The 22,820-nt window shown below is 41.5% G+C and overlaps 1 protein-coding gene across 1 annotated transcript in view; it reads right to left on the reverse strand.

Moving 5' to 3' along the window:
* SH3BGRL2 (SH3 domain binding glutamate rich protein like 2) overlaps positions 1–19,799 on the reverse strand; it is a 45,020-nt gene extending 25,221 nt beyond the window's left edge. Inside the window, exons 1-2 of the mRNA XM_005485931.4 lie at positions 19,729–19,799; positions 14,470–15,232 (exon numbers count right to left, since the gene is read on the reverse strand). Coding sequence (XP_005485988.2) covers positions 14,470–15,232; positions 19,729–19,799 — 834 coding nt within the window. The remainder of the gene's footprint in view (positions 1–14,469; positions 15,233–19,728) is intronic.
* Between the last annotated feature and the right edge of the window lie 3,021 nt (positions 19,800–22,820).

Genomic DNA, 22,820 nt, shown 5'->3' on the forward strand with positions numbered 1-22,820 from the left:
AGAGAAAAAAAATTAAAATAAAAATAAACAAAAATCAGCATTGCATAACTGTTTGCAAAAGTAAAGTGAGCGGCTCTCCACCATAGCGAATACCGCATTGCATCTGACAGAAGGAAAACACTGTCTTCTCATAACAGGCCTCCAAATAGCACCTGAATTCTTCATCCTCAAAAAAAATAAATGTTTCAATATCCTAAAAACTAACCACAGAACTTTTTAACCTGAAGAGGAACAGAACAGTGTGTGAACAGAGGCCACATGCAGCCAGCACTGCCCTGGTCTCCTGCTAGCAGCAACCTTCTGCTTGCACACAGAGACATAATTAAGGACGCACAACATGAAACACTATTAAACTGGGAGGGCAATCTGCTCAGCCTTATGTAAAATCAGTCTGCAGGTCCCTGGGAGCTGCTGAGATACTGCTTAGCCAAGGACTATGCACACCTTTGCCTCTGTGCAATGTTTGTGCGGTAACTTCAAAAAGAACCCATTAATTAAGAAATGCAATTAAATTTGAGACAGGTTTGGTTTTTAAGAGATTCTTAATCACAAGCAGTCAGCAAATGAAAATATTTTCTATAGAGCTACAAAGACAGTTAAACTGCTCCATGCCCAATGCCTGCTAGCCTCATATTTTCCTAGCCAGATGTTGCATGCTGATAAATGCATTTAATTCTATTTCTCTCTGTGCACATATGTCTATCACAAGGTGAGGGGAAAAGTTTACTTTTAAAGGCAGTTTGTCTGAAATCATTGCTCTCTGTGCAAGTAACAGAATAACACTGTGAAACACAAAGGGGTCTTTAGCAAGTATAAATACAACTATCACCGCTAAAAGTAAGAGATGATGGGAATCTGCTCATGGGTTTACTACGTGTTGTTTCAATTAGCACAAAGCAAAAAGAAGAGAAAAATGTAAGAAACAGAAAAACGGGAAACACCAAGAACAGAAAAAGACAATGTTCTACAGAAAAATTACCTAGAGGCAGCGCCACACAGGGTGCATTTGAGATGTGTGCAGCTGGGAAAGCCTCTGAAGTCATACCCAAGTCTACTTCTTTTGAATTCTTCTGTATTTTGGGAAACAAGACTTCCCACCAATGTACACAAATAACGTAAGTGATTCTACAACTTTCTTCTTGCAGTAGGAGTTCTTACAGCATTGAAAATCCATTTACACAGGAGTCTCTGAAGGACTGCAGGAAAACAGATGCTATAAACCCCAAAATTTGGCTCATTGCTTCCTCATCAAAAGAATAAGAATGCCATTGATGCTGGATCTACCCTCCAATTAGCAGTGTGAATTTTCTTCTATTGCATCAGTATGAAACTAAAAAATACAGCATTGCTGTGGAAATAAAAAAAAAAGGCTAAAACAAGGTGAAATTTGAAGACTGTACAGCAGGAATTGAACCAGAACCTGGAAGCCTCACAGAGGGTACAGGCAGCTCCAAATTAGTGAGACAGACGAAGAGCCAAAGGACTCCATGCAGACTGAGTAGCACAGGCAGAAGATTCCCTGCCCAGCCTGGCAAGCAGCAGGGGACTGCCAGAGTAAAGGTCAGGATGCAAAGCTGGCTGCTCCAGTAGGGGAGCTTGCAAAGCCTGCTGCCAGTTTAGATTATAACCCACAGGAAGAATCTGTGGAATCACACTATCCTGAAAACATTTCTATTTGACAAAATGCATGCTTGAAACTGTATTTTTGCTACAGATACAGGATGTTTCCTAGTCACAGGTATTTTCTTGTGAGGACACTGGGAAAGCGTGTTGGTTCCTCAATGGTTCTTCACCACTAACTAAAACAGAGGGCAGGTTACCAGAGCTTGCCCATTACTTCATCTGATTTTAAAAATGTCTCAGCCAACAGTGAGCCAAAAAGTCAAAATTATTAGAATTATGGGTTAGGATCTTTTTTTCTTCCTTTTCAACAAAGTGAGGATCTTGGTGGCTAGCACAAGAGATAGGAGAAACTTCGACCAGCTTGGAAGAGCTCAGGGATTCATAAAACATTCTCTGCTATCAAGAACTTCTCCTGGTGGAACCATCCTGCAGGGCTAGACTATTGCTTCAAAAGACTAACAATTCAAATCTTAGCTGGCAGCTAACTTCTTTCAATAGATAGATGCTTTTGTTTGTAATTTACCATATGTTTCAGTAGTTCAAGAGCGTGGTTAAAAAGAAAGTGTTATTTTAGTGCATTTTTCCAGCAGAAACCTTTCAAAGATGCCAGAGAATAATTTAAATCTCCTGTTTGGTATTCTACATTTAACTCCTCCTCATACTACTCCCTTTTGTCAAAGTGGCATATTTATAGCAAGTATTTTGCATCACGAAAGAAACCCTTTCAACAAGCAACATCTATCTTCTTTTTCAAAATACATACACATAAATATAAGTATAATAACTGCACCCATATTATTTCAACTACTTTTCAGTACCTACTAACTAAATGCAAGTTATTCCCTGATCTCCATGCTATATTACATTCATTCATGTTTATTTCTTCTTATTTGATTCTGGGGAATATACTCTGCTCCCCAGCAAAGTTCCAGTTCAGCAAGGTAGGTGAGAACTGTCAAGTCTAAACTATCGGAAACTCAGTCCTGCAGAGATGAACAGAAAGTTGATCTTTCAGTTTCACAGTTCTGCAGAGTAAGCAGAGCAAGGAGTTTGGTATCTCGCACATGGGAGTCCAAAACTACTACAGGTAAAAATCTGCAGGGATAAAGAGCTGTTGCTTTGTTGTGTGCATCAGCTTGCTCGGCAGAATTATGATTTTGGGAAGTAAAACACGATTAATCCATTTTGTTTCTTTATTTTCCTAAAACACTAAATATTTGGTAATTTATTAAAGTTCACTGAAATAGCACCAAAGAGGGCAGCTTTATAAGCAGGTTTTGGAAAGTAAGCAAATGCTTTAATATTCAGCAGTGTGCCCTGGCAGCCAAGAGGGCAATCCACAGCCTTGGGCTCAGCAGGCACAGCATCAGAGCTGATCCAGAGGGGTAATTATCCCGCTGCATCCAGCCTTGGTGCTGCCTCACCTCCAGTACCATGAGCAGTTCTGGGCCCCACAGTTTAGGAACAATGTGAAGGTCCTTACATGCATCCAGAGGAAGGCAGCAAAACTGGAGGTGGGGCTGGAAAGAAAGTCCTGAAAGGAGCCCTTGAGGGCCCTGGGCTTGTCTAGTCTGGAGAAAGAGAGACTGAGGGGTGATTTCATGGCTCCCTACAGTTTGCTGAGGGGAAGTGGAATGGGAAGTGCTAATCTCCTCTCCGTGGTATCCAGTGATGGGATGTGCAATACTTTTGTCAGGGGAGGTTCAGACTTGTCATAAGGAAGCCTTTCTTCACAGGTAGTCAAACACTGGAGCAGCCTTCCTAGCTTACAATTGTTTAAGACACATTAAGAGAATGCCATTAATAACATGCTTTAATTAACTTCTGGTGAGCCCTGATGTGGTCAAGCAGTTGGATTAGATGATCACTGTAGGTTACTTCCAACTGAAATATTCCATTCTACTCTAAATTCTGTGAAGAAAAATAAAAGTTTAAAAACAAAAAATTCCCCTAACTAGAGATTCACACACATTTCCTATTATGTAACATGTTTACCACCTGAACTTTTAAGATGAAAATACAGAATTGATTTTTTTGTGATGAGGTGAGTCCGCAGAACACAGAAAGTGTTTGAACTAGTTCTCTGTATTTATCAGTCACATTGTTTTGCCACAATGCATAAAGCATTCCCAGCTGTATTTTCTGTATTTATTGCAAATGAGATAGAAAATTTTCAGCACTAAAAAAAGTAGGTCATGTTTCTTCTTTCTCATTAGCTTTAAGCAGCAAAACCCAGTGGCATAGGAATATTTATCTACCAGAACGGATAAAAACACCTAGCAGTGTGTTACCAGGAGATGGAACAAGCAATTAGCCTTGTTTCATCTGGGTGGGGTCTTAGTTCTGTCAACTCAAGATATAAGTTCTGGTCACCTCCTGCCATAAGCACGAGCTGCACCCTTTAGATTTTGTCACTCGGGGCCCACAGCCCAACACCCAGGTACACCCAGCTGCAGCTCCAGCTCCTTCTGAACCAGGAGCCAGTGGATGCAGAATGGGGATCCATAGGATGCCACGTGCAGCAGTCTCCTGACAGCAAGGCAGAGGGCTCAAGGCACAGCAAGGCAAGCTTGAGGACTGCAGCACTGCCTAGCCCAGCAGTGGCACGCTGGGTTTAACGCAGAATCCTGTTCCTACATAAACAAGGTCACAGCCATATTATTCTCACACAGGTACTAATCCTCCTCCATGAATCTGGGGGAATGATAAGTGCCCTTGACCACTTGGAAAAAACATCTAGCCTTTCCTTGAGAAGGATTATGCTTGCATTTATTTGTTCTCTCACCTTAAAGGAGTAGGGACACTATGATTCCAACAGGCTCCCAAGAATTTCAAACACAAGTTTGTGAAACAAACTTGTAAATGCTTTTGCTATTTTCCCCTGACAGTTACTATCCACACAGCACAGATGTGTCATTCTGCCAACTACAGATATACACACCCCTGACAATGCATTTTAAAAAAACAGCAGTAACAGCAGTGCAAGCCATCCAGATTTCGTTGTGCTACGTTTTTGCAGATATTTACAGGTTTTCTCAGCACTATATGAAACTGCAACAGAAAAATGCATTGTGGCTTGAGACAAATGTCATATTTCAGATAAAATTGGACTGTATTACTGCAACATTTTCTCATGTTTTTGTAAGACTAAGAGGATGGATTTTCTAAACCAGGGCTGACTGCCACTGCTATTATTCAGATCAGTAACAAAATTATCTTTGACTCAACTGAGCAGAACAAGGTTTCTAACCTTATTAATAAAGGTCAACATTATTCCTCTTTCAACAAATGCAATTATTATCTATGTAGCTTGAGTGTTTTTGCAGCTCTGTATCTGTAAATTCTCTTTTCTTTCATACTTCTGCAGACCCATTTCTGAGTGACAAGGTGCATCCCTTTGTCAGCAGCACATCACAGCAGCCATCTGATTATTATCCCATAAACTGCAGACACATCTCCTGTAAGGTCAAGAGGAGTCACCTCCACATAGCCAAAGGTATTGCTGAACACCACTGCTGCATAAACTCACTGACTTCCAGACTTCCCTGGGGCCTGATGCTGGGAACCCTCACTAGAAAAGAGACCTTGCTGCAGGCAAGCCAGTTTGATTGAGCAGGAAGGGACTGCTTGCACATCAGGGCCTTCATAGCAGCTGTCTTCTTTGATCAAAGACTAGGTTTTTGTATCTCTTTTCTAACTAATTTTAGCTTCCTAGCTGGTTCCTGAAGAATGTGATGGTATCTACACCCTTCAAATGCCACTCCTGTCTCTGTTTCTACATAAACCTATCAGATCACTCAATTAGAGATGTTTCAGAAAGACTATCTGACCTTAGGAGATGCAGATCCAGATCAAAGGTTTAAAGCATACTTGAATTGCATTTCTTTAGATTGGACAGGGATGATAATTTCACTAACCCTGCAGCAATTTAATGACAGGTTTCAGTTGCTGATGCTCTATTGTTCATCAGATCAAAGGCAGCTTCCTTTCAAATGAAGGCACACAAAAACTCACTTGATTTTCTCTGAAAAACACAGATTAAGAAACCAGTCTTTAATTGATTTGTAATGTTACTACTAGATTGTTCCAAATAATCACTCATAAATGTCTTAAAAGTACTGATAATACCCAATATGATTCTCTGCAGCATACTGAAATGCCAGGAAACAAAACAAACTTGTGAAAGTTTTAATAGAATTTCCCCTGTTAAATGCTGATGGATTTTTTTCTGAGTCACTTTTTCTTGCTGTAAATGAGACTTACCCAGTGAATTCAGAGGACCTGTGCTACACAGACTGGCTGAAATAATCACAACAGGCCATTATCTCCCAACATATGAAGGTAAACAATATTCTGCCCTTTTGTAACAACATGAAAATCCAAAAGGCAATGGAAAAGCAAATTAGCATGTGTGAATGGAACATACCCAATCACGTTTTGATTTGCATTTAATATGAAGTACAGGTTCATGGTTTCAGGCGTGTTCTCACAAACAAAAACTCTGAGGGTAACACTGCTGACAGAGTGTGCATCTGAACAATCCCATGAACTGGGACATTCAGAAAGCCAGAAACTGTGGCTGTTCAGGGCTTTGCCACAAGCAGAAGCTTGCCTTAAGCTATCATTACCCCTGTGACAGGGGCACAACTAGCCATGGCCTGGTGCTGCAGATGCTGGGCTCCATGGGCCAATGCATCACTCAGCCACCTCAGCATCCACAAAGCAAATGCTCAGCTGCGATGGAGGAGGCCAGAACACAGCCAGGAGTTCAGCCCAAGAGCTCTGAAACAGGCAGAAGAGCAACTTTGGGGTTATCAGCACTAAGGTCTTCCAGTGTCCCTGCCACCCCTGTCAAAACTGTCAGATAAAAATCTTTGTACCATTGTTTACACCCATGTTACTTTTTTCCTAGGCAGGAAGGGAACTGTTTCATTCCACTGTATGTCCCCATTAGCCAGCACAATAATACTGGTGTGTATCTTATGTTGGTACAACTATTCTGATATTCTGCAAACAACTCATTAGCTGAAGCAAGGTACATAAATAAAGCTCTCAAGCACAGACCAGACACATGGAATAACATAGAATAATAGAGATAGGTGAGCAAGCACCGTGATTTCTGCTCTCTAGCTTACACTGAAGATAGACATCTACTGCTGCAATAAAGGAGCAGGCACTTTTGACACAGCCCTGAGAGATGCTGACATATCTTGAGCATCCTAAAGGCATCAGGACTCTATTTCTCTTCTGGAAATGATAAAATCAGTGGTTTATTTTTACTGAGGGATAATTAGCAACTATCAGTGATTCAAAGGCTCAAGTATGTATACATAAACATATATATATATATCTCCATACCCACATATATCAATATATATGGATATTTATATCTCTCCATACATATGTGTGCATGCAAAAGTACATGTCTACATATGCATATTCAAACAAAATACAAGTTGATACATATGTGAATGTCACTCCCAGGCATTAAATTCTGCAAGTTTATTCCTTGCAGTACAATGACAAACACCTTGTGTTTTCCCATTTTATCTTAGTAGGAATGATGGGTGTTAGCTATCCAGGGATAGAACAGCAAAACCGACATAACAAATCCTGGAACTCTTAACTGTGAAGACAAGGTGTGTTCTACCCAAGGCAGATGGGCAGCAACAGAAGTGCACACAGTCACTGATGATTCACTTGACTCCCTGAACAACCTGCATCTCCTCAGAATTTCCCTTCAGAAATCAGCTAGAAAAACAGTTACTCCCTTTTCTTTGTACCAAATTTACCAAATTCAATTACAGTGAAGTACAATATTAAATTTAGACTAAATAAGCTTGTTTACTGATGTAAATCAAATTGATTTTCCCTTCCCCCACTAATGACATAGAAATAACTTGTTTTGAGTAGCTTCCTCATCACTGTAGCTCTTGTGCCCACAAAAGGAGGATACCCACATGCCTTAGACTCAGCCTTTTCAGAATGGTGATAAATATCTTCCAGTAAAGTAGCACACCTGAGTGGAAAGACTGCCACAGCTTTGAACAGAAGAATTAAAAGATTTCATGCAAAATACTTCACAGATGAAGGTCTACAGCCCACATAAGACAAGAAAGCAAGTTTTGTATGTGTTCTCTTGCAGTAAGACAAACTATGTTAAAGGAGTTGCCTGTACAATATTTGTATCTCAGTCACTGCTTCTGCTCAGTCACCAACAACTTTGAGTCATCCCTTGAAAGATCAGATCACCCTTTGCTAATCTGCATGAGACACACTGAAATCTGATGTTTTCACAAATGACAGGCAACAGTGACTTAGGTCTCTGAATTGAGTCCATCTGTCCATCCAATGGGTGCCAACCAAACAACAAACCAACCCAAGAGAGAAGATTATGGAAACAATATCTCAGCTACCGAGGAATTCAGAAGCTCTTCTGAGCTTTGGCAGCTATCTGCAGACCAATTTCATTGACAGTCACAGGTGAGAAACACTACCACTGCCTCTACATTTACCCTCACCTTGCCAAGGAAGAAAATTTGCCAGCTTAAGGGACTTGTGAAATGTTAACTATCTTCTGGAAAACATTAAAAATCAGGCTGTTAAAAAACACTGACATACTTGAACATGGTCATGCTTTTTTGGATACAGTAGATTTCAACTAGGAATAGATTCCAAGGAGTACTGTGTTTCTGTGTTCATTACTCCTCTTAACAAGCTTCCACACTATAAGGAAATCAAAGACTGCAGCACTTCCTTTTGGACAGACTCCCCTAGGGGGCCAACACTTGAGGGGTAGGTGAGGAAGCTGTTGCCCTTAGAGTACTTGCTAGCAAAGAGATACACTCTGGGTTACCAGCTCAGTGACAATTTTCTATCTTCAAGTTGCACTCAGATCAATAAACATAAAAGTGATACTGATATTATACAATGAAGAACTTCCTTAAATGCTATTGTTTTTTTCCCACAACTCCCAATTTCTGAACATTCCTGAGTAATTTGTACTAATAAATTGCAAATATATATTGGATGCAAGTTAGCTTTTACTTCAATATTCTTTTTCATTTATTATAATCAAATTCAGTTATATGCAACATCCAGCAATCACTAGCACTATGACCAGAATTAGAAAAAATAATTTCTAGACTTTAACAATCTGAGTGGAAGATTAAGGAGAACAGGTTACCATCAGTTAAGTATGTCCATTTGGGGACTTGTACTCTATAGAAAAACAAAGGGGGAAAGTCTTCATAATCTCAGTCAGAACAATACCTCCTTTGAAGTTTTATTACAGCTGATTGTAATCAAAGTTCAGTAAGAAACTTTCTGCACATGACACTGTGTAGTCCAAAGTGTGTTCTTTAAAGCAGCATTATTTCTGACATGATCTATCTGCCAAGAAGAAGTGTAAATATTTGGAAAGCACTAGAGCATACAGGAATGGTGCAACAGTTAGGTACTAAATACCATACACAAATTCAGCCTGCATCCTTGTGACTAGGGTTCACACTCAGCTGCCCCTGAACACATTCCTGAAGTGATTTGAACTGCTGTCCACAGGCTCACAGCTCTCTCCATCACAATGGAGATGGAGAGAGAGAATGGAACTAGAGTTTAGACTTATTTAGAATACAGACCTGAAACCTAGATGCAAATAGTAAGTCCTTAAGGTGAAAACCAGCTAAAGCCTTCACCATTGACCTCCCTGCCTCAGAGAATTCAGTCATGAGTGAGTCTCTCAGGCTCTCTCTCCCATAACCCTGCAAAATAGGACTGACACAAGCCAGCAAAAATGAGTATGAGTCACCTGACCTGATAATAAGGAACTTGAGGGAAAATGAAGTCGAGGGACCAGATCCAGGAAGTCCCCACATCTCTCCTGTTCACCTAATATAATTGTTAATATCCAAGATGTGTCCAGTGACTGAGCAAGGATCCAGCTTTTTCCTTGCAGTATCACTGCTGTGGTTACATCAGTGCTCTGTAGGTGCACAGCCACAAGCACCACTACCTTGAAAGGTGAATGATGTTCATGTGGGATTCATAAATCAGGCTTTGAGGATCCAATCCAACCGGATCCTCAGCATGCCGACAGATGTAGACAATACTACGGTTAAACACTCAAAATACTGCTACTTCCCAGGTAAATATTTCAGGATCACTTCCAACTGGAAAGACTATTGTCTCAATTCTGAAAAGCTAGCTTACCTGTTGCTCTGATCTGAGTTTACAAAACCCAAATATTAAAAAAAATCATGATAATATGTAACATTTACAAAGCTCATTATTTTTAGTTGAACTTGCATAAATCACATGCAACAAGTTGTAAATCCCTCCGAATGACCACCATAACTAATATTGCTTTCTCAAAAGGCACTTGTATCACTCAAAAAAAATCACTTTCAGTTTTGACTGTTGTGCTTTTTGGGTGAAGAGAGGCAAAGAAAAAAAAGCTAAGATGGTGAATATTCTAGAAGTGACATATTCTAAATTAACTCATTTCACAACTCCAACAAGAAGCACAATCTTTCTGCTAAGCGTTATGAGAAATGTTGAATTACAATGACTTTTTACAAACAAGGGTGGAGTTGAAATTCATCATCCATTGGAAACCAGCTTAGCCTTAAGAATGCTAGCACTGTATTTGTCTCCACTACATTACCCAACAACAAGTGAACCAAACAAACATGACTATAATTATTCTGACATTCCAAAGTTTTATAATGTGATTTAAAGTCATTCCAGGAAACAAAAAATCCAACTCATTTGACCTCCATAATACGCTTAATCAAAAAGAGAGCGTTAGTCCCACAAAGCCAATATTTGCTATAGAAACAATTTAACAATAACTGCACCTATCTTATCAAGCTTCCTAGTAAAAAATTCATAATCCTCTTCAGCTGCAAGAGTCAAAGTCCAAGTTTTGGTCATGTAAAATCATCTATTCTTTTCAAGCTGTTGCTGGTCCTCCCCAAACTCTCCTGTCCTCCCAAACATTTCTCCTGAATAATGTGGCTGACCAGCACTTATCTTTGTGAACTAAAAGGAATTCATTTCAGTGACCTGTTTTTCTCATCTTGTGAACATACAAAAATTTCAATGGAAAATTGTTTCACATATCTCACTAGTCAAAGCAGATTGTACCTGTTGTGCCATTATTTCACTAATTTCCCTGTATTATCTGTTCAGCTCAACAGATGAAGCTACAACAAATTAATACCACAAAGGAGAAAGTACAAGTGAGGCAGCTGTTTGAAGGTTCTCCATTATTTAACAGCTCTTCAGTGATATTCCCCTTACCTGATCTTCAGTCCTCTAACTGCAAGACTGAAGTTTTCTCCGGTTTGGCATTTCCAGATAGCTGCAGGAATTACAAACTTAAAGTTTGTAATTAGCTCATGCTGCCAGCTTCCTGACAAAGGTAAAGCTGCTTTAAAACACTGAAAACTATTTAACTATGAGACCGCATGTAGTACAGTAGCACAAGTGTAAATTCTTATTGATAGACTGGAGAAAGTGAAACAGATAAAATGACAGTCATCTGGGAATGATCTGGTGAAAAACATGGGCATAAACTATTTCCTGAAAACAGTGAAGCACTGCTGAGGGAGAACAGCAAAGGCTACTTTTAAAGTAACCTTTCTCTTAGGCACAAAAGAACAATGATTGTCCTTATCAGGGAGGAGCAGCAAAGCCTGCCTCCCCAGCCCTACAAAGAAGTGCTTGGAATTCGAGACACAGCTTACCAACACAAGTAGAAATTCAGGTCAGAAAGAGCAGGAGACAGTAATGCTTGTAGAAACATGCCTGTCTGCCTATTCAGAGGCTTCACATTGCGATTCGATTGAATCTGCCTAATGCATGCTCAGAACAAGAGGAGGTGATTTAGCAATGTACCCCCACGCACAATGCACCCGCGCCCTTCCCACACCAAGGGCTCCAAGCTCTCCTCAGCGTCCCTGCAGGCCAGACCCTCTGTCCAGCTTCCCTGAACGCTGAACATCAAGGTTTCCACTCCAGCAACAACTACCTTTTGGGATCTGCGGGTTATTTTAAGCTCATGTTTTATTTTAAGCCACAAGTTTTATTAAACAAACAAAAAGCAGTTACAACAATTAACCACTCAGGGGTCTGAGAACTTTCAGATGTTTGGAAGATGCTGCAGGGAGAACTCCAAAACCAAATGAAGGGAAAATTCACATTATTCTTGGTTCCTTCTCATTGCCTTTAATTAATTCCTTTTCTCATTCTTTGGAATGACCCTCAAAATACTTTATGCACTAAAGTCTTAGAATTATGTGTGACAATTATATATTTTTATCTTCTTTAACCCAAAGCAAATTGCACCAAGTATCAAGATCAATAAATACTTTAGTAGTTTCCAGATAAAGTTATATTTATGCAAAGTAAAGCCTTTTCTGAGTACACAATCAGTGTATTTCTCAGCAATGTTTCAGCCAAATGCCTATCATTTGACCTGGGTATTCTGAAGATTTCGAAAGGAGGCATACACAAAGAGTTTAGCTCATTATATTTGCCAAAACAAAAGCTTACTCTAGAGACTACATGGACTTTCCATTTTAAGATAAAGATTAATTTCACAAAGTCTCTCTAGAGAGATTGGAAAAATAATTACGTCACAATGACAGTGCTTTTTTTGTCAGACAGTATTACATATATAAGTTTCTGGTCAATTGCAGCAGGTCAGATACTCATCTAAGAAACACCCACTCTTATAAGCAGCTAGCCTACAATTTGACTCAGAGGTAGAGGTAGAAATTAAACCATGGAGTCTGACACCATTTTTAGTAGGACACAGAGTAGGATCTATATGGGGTACTCATTTTTTCTCGATGGGGAAATAATTTTGTCTCATGAATGGCACAGGATCCCAAAAAATAGCTGATATAGTGCTGAAGGCTGGAGGAGATGACAATTGTATGACTCAAACTCCTTTCACTAATGTTTAGTTCTAGAAGGATGATAATAAGTTTAAAACTTCCCTTAAAACTGTTTAAAGACATGAAATACAGTAACCACCTTCTTCTCCAGATGCAGATTCCCACATATCTAGCTAATAATAGTGTTTTCTTCATCATTTTCCTCCATCCTTAGCCTGGATCTAAGGACACCCCCTGCAAAGCCTACAGAAAAAAGGAAAGGCTCCGTGATGCAACACTGAGAACAGCAGGAACCTAGCCCATAATTAAAGGTCTTACATGCGGTGATAACACAGATGAAAAAAACTGACAGAAGAGAGATGTCAGAGCACTGGCCCTTTATAACAGCACCTTCAATCACCAAATCATCTGTTCTGCTCTGGCTAGGCTGCACTCAGATGCACTACTGTCTAGATGAAGGAAGTTGACTATCACCAGCATGCAAACTATTACCCATATTCTGTCATCTTGTTGCTGTCCAACCCAGAAAAAAAGTCAGCAAGAGAACCAATGAGCAATTTAAATTGCTTGTCAAACTCAGATTTGGTTTGCTGGGTTAATAGATAGTTATTGGACTATATTGCTCTGCCAACTGCATTTGTACCTTGCAGGCAGACAGGGTAAACAGAGAGCAGAATGAAAAACTCCTATCAGTAACCTCCTTGCAGACTGGAGATGGGGGTGAGCAAACGATGTGGCCCTTCTCTACCCCTCCAATGAAAACAAAATATATACTGTATGTATACTGTTCAGCCCATGGGGCATGAAACAGAAACCAAAACCTGCAATGCTACACTACCACAGCATGAACCAACTGCCCATGCAGGGAAGATGATGTTTCTCTCATGGATGCTTGATGGACATGGATTACAGAGTTCTGAAGATGCTGGCTACTGAAATGGATAATTAGTTTTTATTAGCTGTAACGCAGCCACTAAGCACTTTGAACACTTCAGGACAAAACATATCAGAACACATACCTGTCATCATGTTACTGAACTGAAAACTAGATCCACACAGTAAAAGGCTGAAGGAACTGAATACACAATAAACCTTCAGACAGGAATGTGCTACGTCCTTCTGCAACACAGAAAGTGCTGCTGTCCTCACTGCTGAAGCATGAAGAACATCAATTATATCTAAATCCTCTAGATGTTTCTTATTAAAGAACGAATTCAGTAGGATGTTTATGCCCAGATTCCCTTAACAGAAAGCTGTCACTTTATATGAAAATATGGAAATTCATAGGTCACACACATAATTAGTTAAACAAGAGAATGATGTACAAGCTTCAATTAAGCAGAGAACGCAGTGATGCCCTTCAAAAGTGAGTCTGAGAAGAGCTGTACCTATTCCAGAGTATTTCTTAATGCAGAGAGGTGCTGGTGGCCCGCAGCCTGTCCCTAGGCTCTCATGTATTTATCTGTCCACCCTGCCGTGGGTGGCAGGCACCGAGGCACCGCACCTGCCCGGGCTCGGCTCCCTCGGGATTTCTCCCCTGCACCGCGGTGCTGGTCGCCTCCCAACAGGGAAAGTTTAGCCCCACTTAACGACCTCTAAGACCCGTTAAACACACCCAACGTTTGTCCCCTACAAAGGTTTCGGGGTGCCTGGTTCGCCAAAGGCAATTTACGAACTAGTTAAGCTTCGGCAGCCTTGCGGAGGAGAGTTGTCTTTTCCGCCCCCATCGCACACGCAACCGCGGCAAATTCAGCCCCGCGTCCCAGGGCAGCCCACGGACGGACCCGGCTCCGTGCGGGCTGCGGGGCCAGGCTCGGAGCCGAGGGCAGGCTGGGCAGGCGGGGAGGACGAGCTGCCAGCCCCGCGGTGCCCGGCCCCGCAGGCTGAGCCCTGCCCGCGGCGGCCGCGCCGCTTTCCCCGCTCCCCGCCGCTCGCCCCCACTCACCGCCACCGAGCCCGAAGAGGAGGCGACGAAGACGCGGATCACCATCTTCGCCTCATGAGCCGCGGCCACAGGAGCGCTCGGGACGGGACAGCGAGGCTGCGAGGAGCCGCTCCCCCGCACGGGACGGGGAGGGGGACGGGGCCGGGGCCGCCCAGCTCCACCTCGCCACCGCCCCCGAGCGAGGCCACCGCCCGCAGCAGAGGCACCCCCTGCCCTGCCCTGCCCTGCCGCGCAGCCCCGCTCTCTCGGGCGAGCCGGCTTCAGCTCCCGGCTGGCAGGAGGCAGCGATAGCGGCGACAGGCGGGGGTGTGTGTGGGCGGCGCGCAGGGACCGACGGGCGCTGTAGTCCTCCCGGGCGGGGACAGCCGTAACACGGAGCCGGGAGGGACCCGGGAAGGAGCCTGCCCGCCCCCAGCTGCCGGGGAAGCGGGGGCTTGCCGCAGCCTGCCCGCCCCAGCGCCCGGGAGAGGCCGAGAGGGGCTGGTGCCGCCCCCCAGGCGCGCTGCCCGCAGGTTGAGGTGAGCAACGCCTGGAACTGTTCCCCCGCCAGGAGCGCTGCTCCTCGCTCCGGCTCAGGCTGATCCTGCTCCTCCTACCCCAGGCGGAGCCGCCAGATCTGAGCCGCTGGGTCCGGGTCTGGCACCTTGGTCGCCGCTTACTGCGGCAGAGGGGTGGAAAATAACCCGTTCTGGATAGGCAATCCTGCCAAGGCAAGCAACAGGGACAACGCAGGAGAGGCAGGACAATGGGTGAGAGGGCTCTCCTACGCCATATATCCCAAAGGAGTTAAACAGCGCTGCCCATTTTCACTCTCTGGTGTGGATGTACAGTTCCCAATATTGTCAGCCGTGGAACAGATGTTATTAATCATCAGGATAAGCAGATAACCCCAAATAACCCTTCATCAGTCAGCTCATCTGCAAGTGACCAAGGGCTAACTCGATCCTCATCAGTTTTTGGGTCTATGAGGATGCAGATTGCCTTTAAATAAAGTCAAGAACCACACAGTTCACAACCTTATACATGTTACTACAGTTGTAACGCCATCCTCTTACTTCCCTGCATGCAGCCCGATGGTTGCTCATTCCCTCTGACTAAATTTCCCCTTCACACAGTTTCACCCCAGTGATGAAGTGTGCTGTGTCATCCTCCTTTACACCTTTGCATTGCCACTGCCCTCAGTGAATTTCCACTGTTCAGACTAAGCACAGACCTCGACTTGCTGCTAAACATATCCTTAAAGCTTGTTGTACATTTTAGTATTGATTATTTATTTTGAAATCCTGAATTTCTTGAGGAAAGTACCTAGCAGGAGCCATAAAACTCATGGAGCTTGATTTAGCTTGTGGAATTCATTGGAAAGCTTTCTACTGATTTCACTGTCCTCTGGACTGGAGCTTAATATCAGGAATAAAAAGTCCTAAAATGGGAATTCAAGTACCAATCTTGCAGAGATGTATGCATTACTTTGCTTTCATGAGAGTGCTTGTTGAAAGAAAAAAAGAGTAAACTTATTAAGTACAAAGGTTAAGATTTTCTGGCTTCAGTGCTTCTGTCTTCACTTGAGCATAACTTTTACTATGGGAACCACAAACTGGTGAACGACAAGTGTTTATTGTTTAATTGCTGCTGAATGACCAGGGAAAGCAGCAAAGGAGAAAAACTTGGTTTATGTTGGTTTGTAAGGCAACACCAAGCAACTTGTTAAAATTCTGTGATAGGTGAGTAATTATAGGATTTTGCTGGAAAATTCCCATTACCTTACTCAGTGAATTTTCTTCACACTGCAGGATTATTTCTGACAACAAATTTCACTGTATTTCTCAAAGTTTTTCTTTAAAAAATGGAGGTGCTTATTTCCTACTTATTTCTCTATTTTACTCACTACTAGAAAATATTTGGCTTAATATTCTGTTTTGGCCACCATACTCTTTTGTTTCATTTTATGAAACAAAATAAGGGCAATTCACTGCAGCTGGTTGTACATTATTCACTCACAGCACTAATACACAGCTTTAAACTATACCATTAATAATTTCTGCTCATTAATATATTTCATAAGTACTGCAAAGCACAAAAAAAAGATACACTGATTCAAAGGGTACTGGACATCTTTATCTCACGCTAAATAGAAGAAGAGAATGCTCCTACATCTCAGAGACAGCCTTGACACATAACCAGCAACCCAGAGAAAGCATGTGGCAATAGCATTATGTGGAAAAAGCATGGGCTGTAAATAAGAAAATTAAGAATTCTAATGGAACTGTAAAAACTGTTATTAAGGTATTTTTTTAAGACTATTTCCTCTTCATAGAAGAATCCTCTATTTTGTTAGCTCCAAAAGCCCCAGATACAGTCTCCTTTCCCGTGTGGAAAACAGACAACTTTCATTTCAGTTCACTTGAAAGTGCTTATAAGCTGCATAAATCCTCAAAAGTTATGGGGGGAAAATGACAGACAAGACACTGCACAATTTTCATTTTTATTGCTTTATTCCCCTTTATTCCTGTAGCCCTTGGGTTGGTAGATTCCTACAGTTTGAACTTCAAAACAGAGTCTGAGCAGCTGAACTCATAGCTAGAATTAATAAACTCAAGTGGAGCTAAAGTACCAGAGCTCATGAAGATCTTCCCACTATCACACTTGGCACAGCTTCAGCATCTTTATTCCACACATATTTAGAGAAACCATCAAAGAGTAGGGGGCTCCCTGCCCACATTCAACTTGATAACTAATGCAACAACTTAATTAAAGGATCCTTTCAAACACTCTTTGGAACTGATTTTGAAAAATCTCAGCCTGTATTTCAATGAATTTTCTTGTATTTCTCAATTTTTAAATATTTTTATAATATTTTGGCCTAAAAATATTGCACCTAGGACTTTTCAGCAACAACTTTGATGCAACATGGGAATTGAAAATCTAGACAGCTTTCTCATGTCTCTCTTTTGCCAGTCTTTCCATACACATAATGAAGCTAGTTTGTTGTGGAAGTAATCCAGAAAGTTAGGAAAAATAAATGTCACACTGAGAAGCTGAAGATCTTAAAGCTTGTAGAGCAGCATCTTACTTTATGTGGCTCCCAAGCAGAGAATTGTTCCTCTGTGGTGTGTAAAACATATTGGACATCACCCTGTGATGTTTTGCATTTTCAAGTATTGTACAGGTTAAGACTGGACATCACCCTTTGTCCTGCAGCTGCTGCTGGTAAATATCCTGAGGCCACGCCTGTAACTCCATCTCTATTGTACAGTTCTGGACACTTGAAGACAAAGTGGTACGAACTTTTAGTTAAGTAGAAGAAATGAAATAAATTAAAAACATTGCTAAAATGATTTATGAGCAGTTTCCCATGTTTACAGGAGGTACAGAAAGACTGGAGTAGACAATGAGAATTTATGGGGGCAGGGGTAGTTTCTGAAGATTTCGTGGTAAGAATGATTCATTGTTATGCCAGACCTTCATGGAAGATTAAACAGAACTTTGGTGCTGCTAAGGTAACAAAGTACACACAAACCCAAGGCTCATGAGTATGTGAAAACAGAAGTATAAAAGTACAACTTTGAACAAAGAACATTCTAGTTATGATAAAAGGTGATTGTATAGTAAGATGCAGCAGGCATAGAATAAAAATACGGGACAAACAAAATATTATGTTCAGGACTGAAAAAATTACCAAGGTGGCTTTATTTCCACCTGAAAGAAGCAGTCTTTCAAAGGCATTTTAAAAGTTTTCTGGTCCGTGAGTTGTTATTACCAATCAGTTATTTCTCTGGGTTCTGTGAAATATTACTAAGAAACAGTAAAATCTCATAGATTCTGCAACATAGATTCAGTCCACATACTTCAAATTTCTAAAGAGGTCTTTATCACTTTTTAAAAATTCCAAGCATCAAAACATTTGAAAATTACAGATTTAGAATGCCATTAAAAGCTCTGACAGTTCAGATCAATCTCTTTTCGTAGAAATGTGACTGTCATAGTAGGGAGAAGAAAATGAATTTAAAGGGTAGAGAAGACACAGTGTTCCAGCTTCAACAGAGTATCATCAGCTGCTCTTGCACTGCAGAACACCAGAGAAAGATAACTGCAAGGCTCTAAACCATACAAATGGCCAAGATAACGTAATGTAAGTAAAGGACTGTTTCATTTGTTGAGTAATGGCACTCAGTGTGGTGGCTGAGAGCTGTCTTGGCCAGACACAGCTTGAAAGCACATGAGATAATCCTGCTTGGAGCCCAACTCTCTGCATACATCCTAGAAGCCACTGTATTTTTAAGGTATCATTTTGTTCACAGAAGTAACCTCCAGGGCACATTTTCTCCATTGTGCTTAAATGTGCTGCATCTGTGGGCTGTGCATACTCTTATGAATCCTCCTCTACATGCACAACAGGTCAAGCAGCTCCTAGTCAGGATCACTCTATCCTTTGCAAAATTTTTTTTATGTTTTATCAATCATTGATGTTTCTCAATCACAAATTCAGTTTCATCCAAGCCTGTTCTTTCCAGAACCTTCACTGTGGCCAGAAGTTTACATTCAGAGCATTTCTCAGTTTTTCCCACAGTCAGATTTTAGAGATAACATCCCAAGATAGAGCTCTTTCTCTTTTGACTTGAATTGCTCTGAAGCTATGATGAAGCATGTGTTAAAGTAGGTTCTTGGGAAGCGACAGAGCTGGAACAATTTTGAGAAAGTTATTGATTCTTGCATTTACAAATTTGTGGCATGTTGAGGAGAGCAGAGATATACATCTGTTCTTCATTTCAGAATCATTTCTGTACCATCTCTTTATAACTGACAGAAGAAAATAAACCCAAACAAACAAACAAATTTTAAAAAATTCCAGAGATCTTAAGTAAACCTTCCTTCATGCCATTAAATCTAAATCTACTTAGATAATTACAAAGCTGTATGAGTCCATTCTTCTCAGTGTCTGCTCTTTAGCTGAAGTCACAATCTGCTGCTCTTTATTTAAAACATGACTAATTTTAGAATCTGTGGCTGCTTTGATTCCCTCCATGAATTCCTAATACACAAGATAGTGCCAGCAAATCAAGCCAAACAATGGCAAGTCCAGTAGGTTTGCATTCGTATTTCTGCTGATTTGAATAACATTTAGTAATCTACATTACTGCAGAGGGATGAAGGATGAAAGCCCCCACAAATCTCATTTCCCCATCTGCCATTCCAATGAAACCTAAATTAGCAAGTACTCAAGATGTGAAGTGCACTCAAAGAACAGCCATGGAGCCTTACATTCCTGCCAGCTCCTTCCGGGACGGATCTTCTGCCAAGCCCTCAGAAAAACAATCTACCACCACATCCATTTTGGCTTTTTTTCAGCGGTTTTCCCATATCTGTTCAGTTCCACTCTGACAAGACACTTTAGAAGACTGATTTCTTGCAGGATGCAGAAGTGGGTCAGCGATAATATTTACACATACAAGGACAAAAAGAGTAATCTTGCAGAGAATAAGGAGCAGTTGAGTACGTGAATTTTGGCAATTTGCCTAAAGTGTATGCACTAAATGAATTAAGAATAGTTATTATTTTTATCGTATTTAGGAGTTTTTTTAGATGTTTCACAGAACAGAGAGGTGGGAAAGCATCTCAAACGTGATGTAAATTTGAGGATAAGGATTATGTGTGCTCTGCATTTCAACCTTGGGTTCAACCCCACAGATGGAGGCCGCTCTCCCACTGAGGGGACACAAGACTGTACTCAGTTACAAGTTTGAGACGATCTTTAGGAACCATCAGAAGAAATCTTTGGCCCGCCTTTAATCCTCACCTCAGAGGCCAAAGGTGTCCCCACGTGCAGCATGGGTGGCCAGTAGTCTTCTACTGGCCCCTACCCTGTCTCAGGTGTAGCCCATCTCCCTGCAGAAGGTGACACAGAGCTGACAGAGCCCTTCCCCACAGACAGGAGGCAGAAGCAGCATGAATTTAACTCCATGGAAGCAGTGCAGACTACTGCAGCCAACCTGCAGGCATTCTTCTGGACCCAGGGAGTGATGCCCTGACATTGGGCATTGTTGGCCTCTTGGGCAGGGGCCAAGAAGAGTGAAAGAGTGGAGAAATCACAGGGGTTGTTTCCCAAACTGGAGTGGGGATGACCCACTCTGGAGAGGGGACTAGCAAGTGGAGCTGAAGCTGGTATAGGGAGAAGGCAGCAAAGGAGAGAGTGGCAGCAGTAATTAGGCCTGTGCTGCAGACAGGCTGTATTGACCTACATGGGAAGTGATTGCAATGTCATGAGCTGTTTGAACCAAGATGACCCTTTACTGCCTGGGCAGAAGCTGAAGAGATGTGGACTCAGAGCAGGAGCACACAGAATGGTAACCAGGCGCCTGGCCTGGCACCATCAGGTTAACACAGATACAACCTGTGCAACCAATACACTGAACAAAGAAACATGTAGGAGGCAATGTAAGCCAAACAAAGAGACAGTCAAATAAATGAGAAACCAAACAGTGTGTCAGGTGGTTGGTAGAGAAATCATTCATGTCATTCCATGCATCACCTTACAAGTCTCAACCCAAACTGTTTTGACCTAAACATGGACCTGCCTGTCAAAGTAGATGTACATTTCATATTCTTTGGTAGGGTGACCCTGAAAAAATTGCTAATATTTGTTTATTCCTTTTAGATTTTTAGAATAAAGTGGGTTACAATTTTCATTTCCATGTCTTGTGTTCTGCACAGTTTTCCCTGATCAGATCTTTGGTGCAGCTGCTACTCTGTCTCAGAGCTACCTGAGATTTATTTTGCCCTGTTAAAAAGGTACTGGGGAGGTAGTGGTTCAAAAGTAGTATTTTCCATAGGGGGCTAATCAACCCGCAACTGTTGTTCAGTTGTAAAATGTAAAGTGGTGAAAATGCTAAGTGGAATTTTTATCCCTTCCCAAAAGTCAGCTACAAAACTCAGTACTGTTACCCTGGCCACATTTGATCTTACCATCTCTTCTTTGCAGAAAAAGAATGACATTCTTTGCATCCATGTATTTGCACTGGGAGAACTGATGGTTGGCACTATAAGTATGTATGACTTTTGTCAGTGAAGGCTTGGCCTAGGCCAGCTTCCAGACTTGTCAGAGCATGAATTGCATGGTAAAAACAAAAAGCTAATACAGCCCCATTTGTTTGGGTTTTTTTACTTAACTAGAAAAGGATGATGAAAGACACACAATTGGTCTTCATAGGAAATCTGTAAAACAAGCATATCTTGATCAAAATGAGAAGCTAGGAGAGGCTGGCAAAATTAATCTTGCTGCAAGAAATATTTTTTCAATTCATCAGAACCATCTTCTCAAAATATACTTTCTATTTCACTAAGCAACAGACATCATGCAGCCAGCAGGGTCAAGTCTGCTGCTCTGCTAATGGCATGGCATGGTAAGCATGTCAAAGCTGCCATTGATTTTTTCCAAATGCAGCTAGACTGAACAAAAATTACTTTCAGAATAGCAGATATAAAATAACTAATGAAGGTATGGCCAAGCAACTATGCTGCTAAACCTATTTTGACAGCATACCTGTCTCAGTCATAACCTATTTTAGTCATGGTCATCATAGGCTGCTCTCAGATAACTCCTGAAAAAGAAGCTGCAGTGTTTTAAAGACCTTACTTGTCTAAATTTTCTTTTTTCTATACAGGAAGTTGTCTTTTGATCACAATTTGTCCACAAATTGACAAATATGATATAACAGCTCTATCAGACCCTACTTGTGTGAATATTTGAGATGTCTACTTTCAATATGTAAACCCCCTCCACCCCAGCCAGTCGTATTTAAAACAGCAGGAGACAACTTCGACTCAGTACTAACTTTTTAATGATGATAACTAAAGTTTAGGAAAGTCTGAGAAATATTGAACTCAACACAATTGTGTCATAATTGGATGCAGTATTTTTCAATGGAATCTAGATAACAGGACATGCAACAGACCCATTCTCAGACTTTTTGACTACATAATAGGCTGCCCTGGAGGCCAGTGCAGGGGGTTCCTCCTCACATCAGCGGTTCAAAGACTAGCAAGGGTTCAGCAAAGACCTCATGGGAGACTTGACAGAAGGGAAAAATATTGCTTTATACACCCCCAAAGCCAGTTCAAATCTTTCATTTCAAATCCCCATTGAATCACTAAAGTCTGCAGCTGCAGTCCTTATTCCCATTGAGCAGACTTCACTCAGACAAGTAGCATTCAATGAAATAAATGGGACTATCTGCATGAAAGACAGATACTCCACAACATGGGTTGCAGATTCAGGCTGGGAGACAACTGTGAATCATCACAAAAGCAATAGCAGATTTCTCTTTAGAATGTGACTGGCAAGGGCCTTACAAACC

Source organism: Zonotrichia albicollis, chromosome 3 (assembly GCF_047830755.1).
Source record: "Zonotrichia albicollis isolate bZonAlb1 chromosome 3, bZonAlb1.hap1, whole genome shotgun sequence".
Taxonomy (NCBI): Eukaryota; Metazoa; Chordata; class Aves; order Passeriformes; family Passerellidae; genus Zonotrichia; species Zonotrichia albicollis.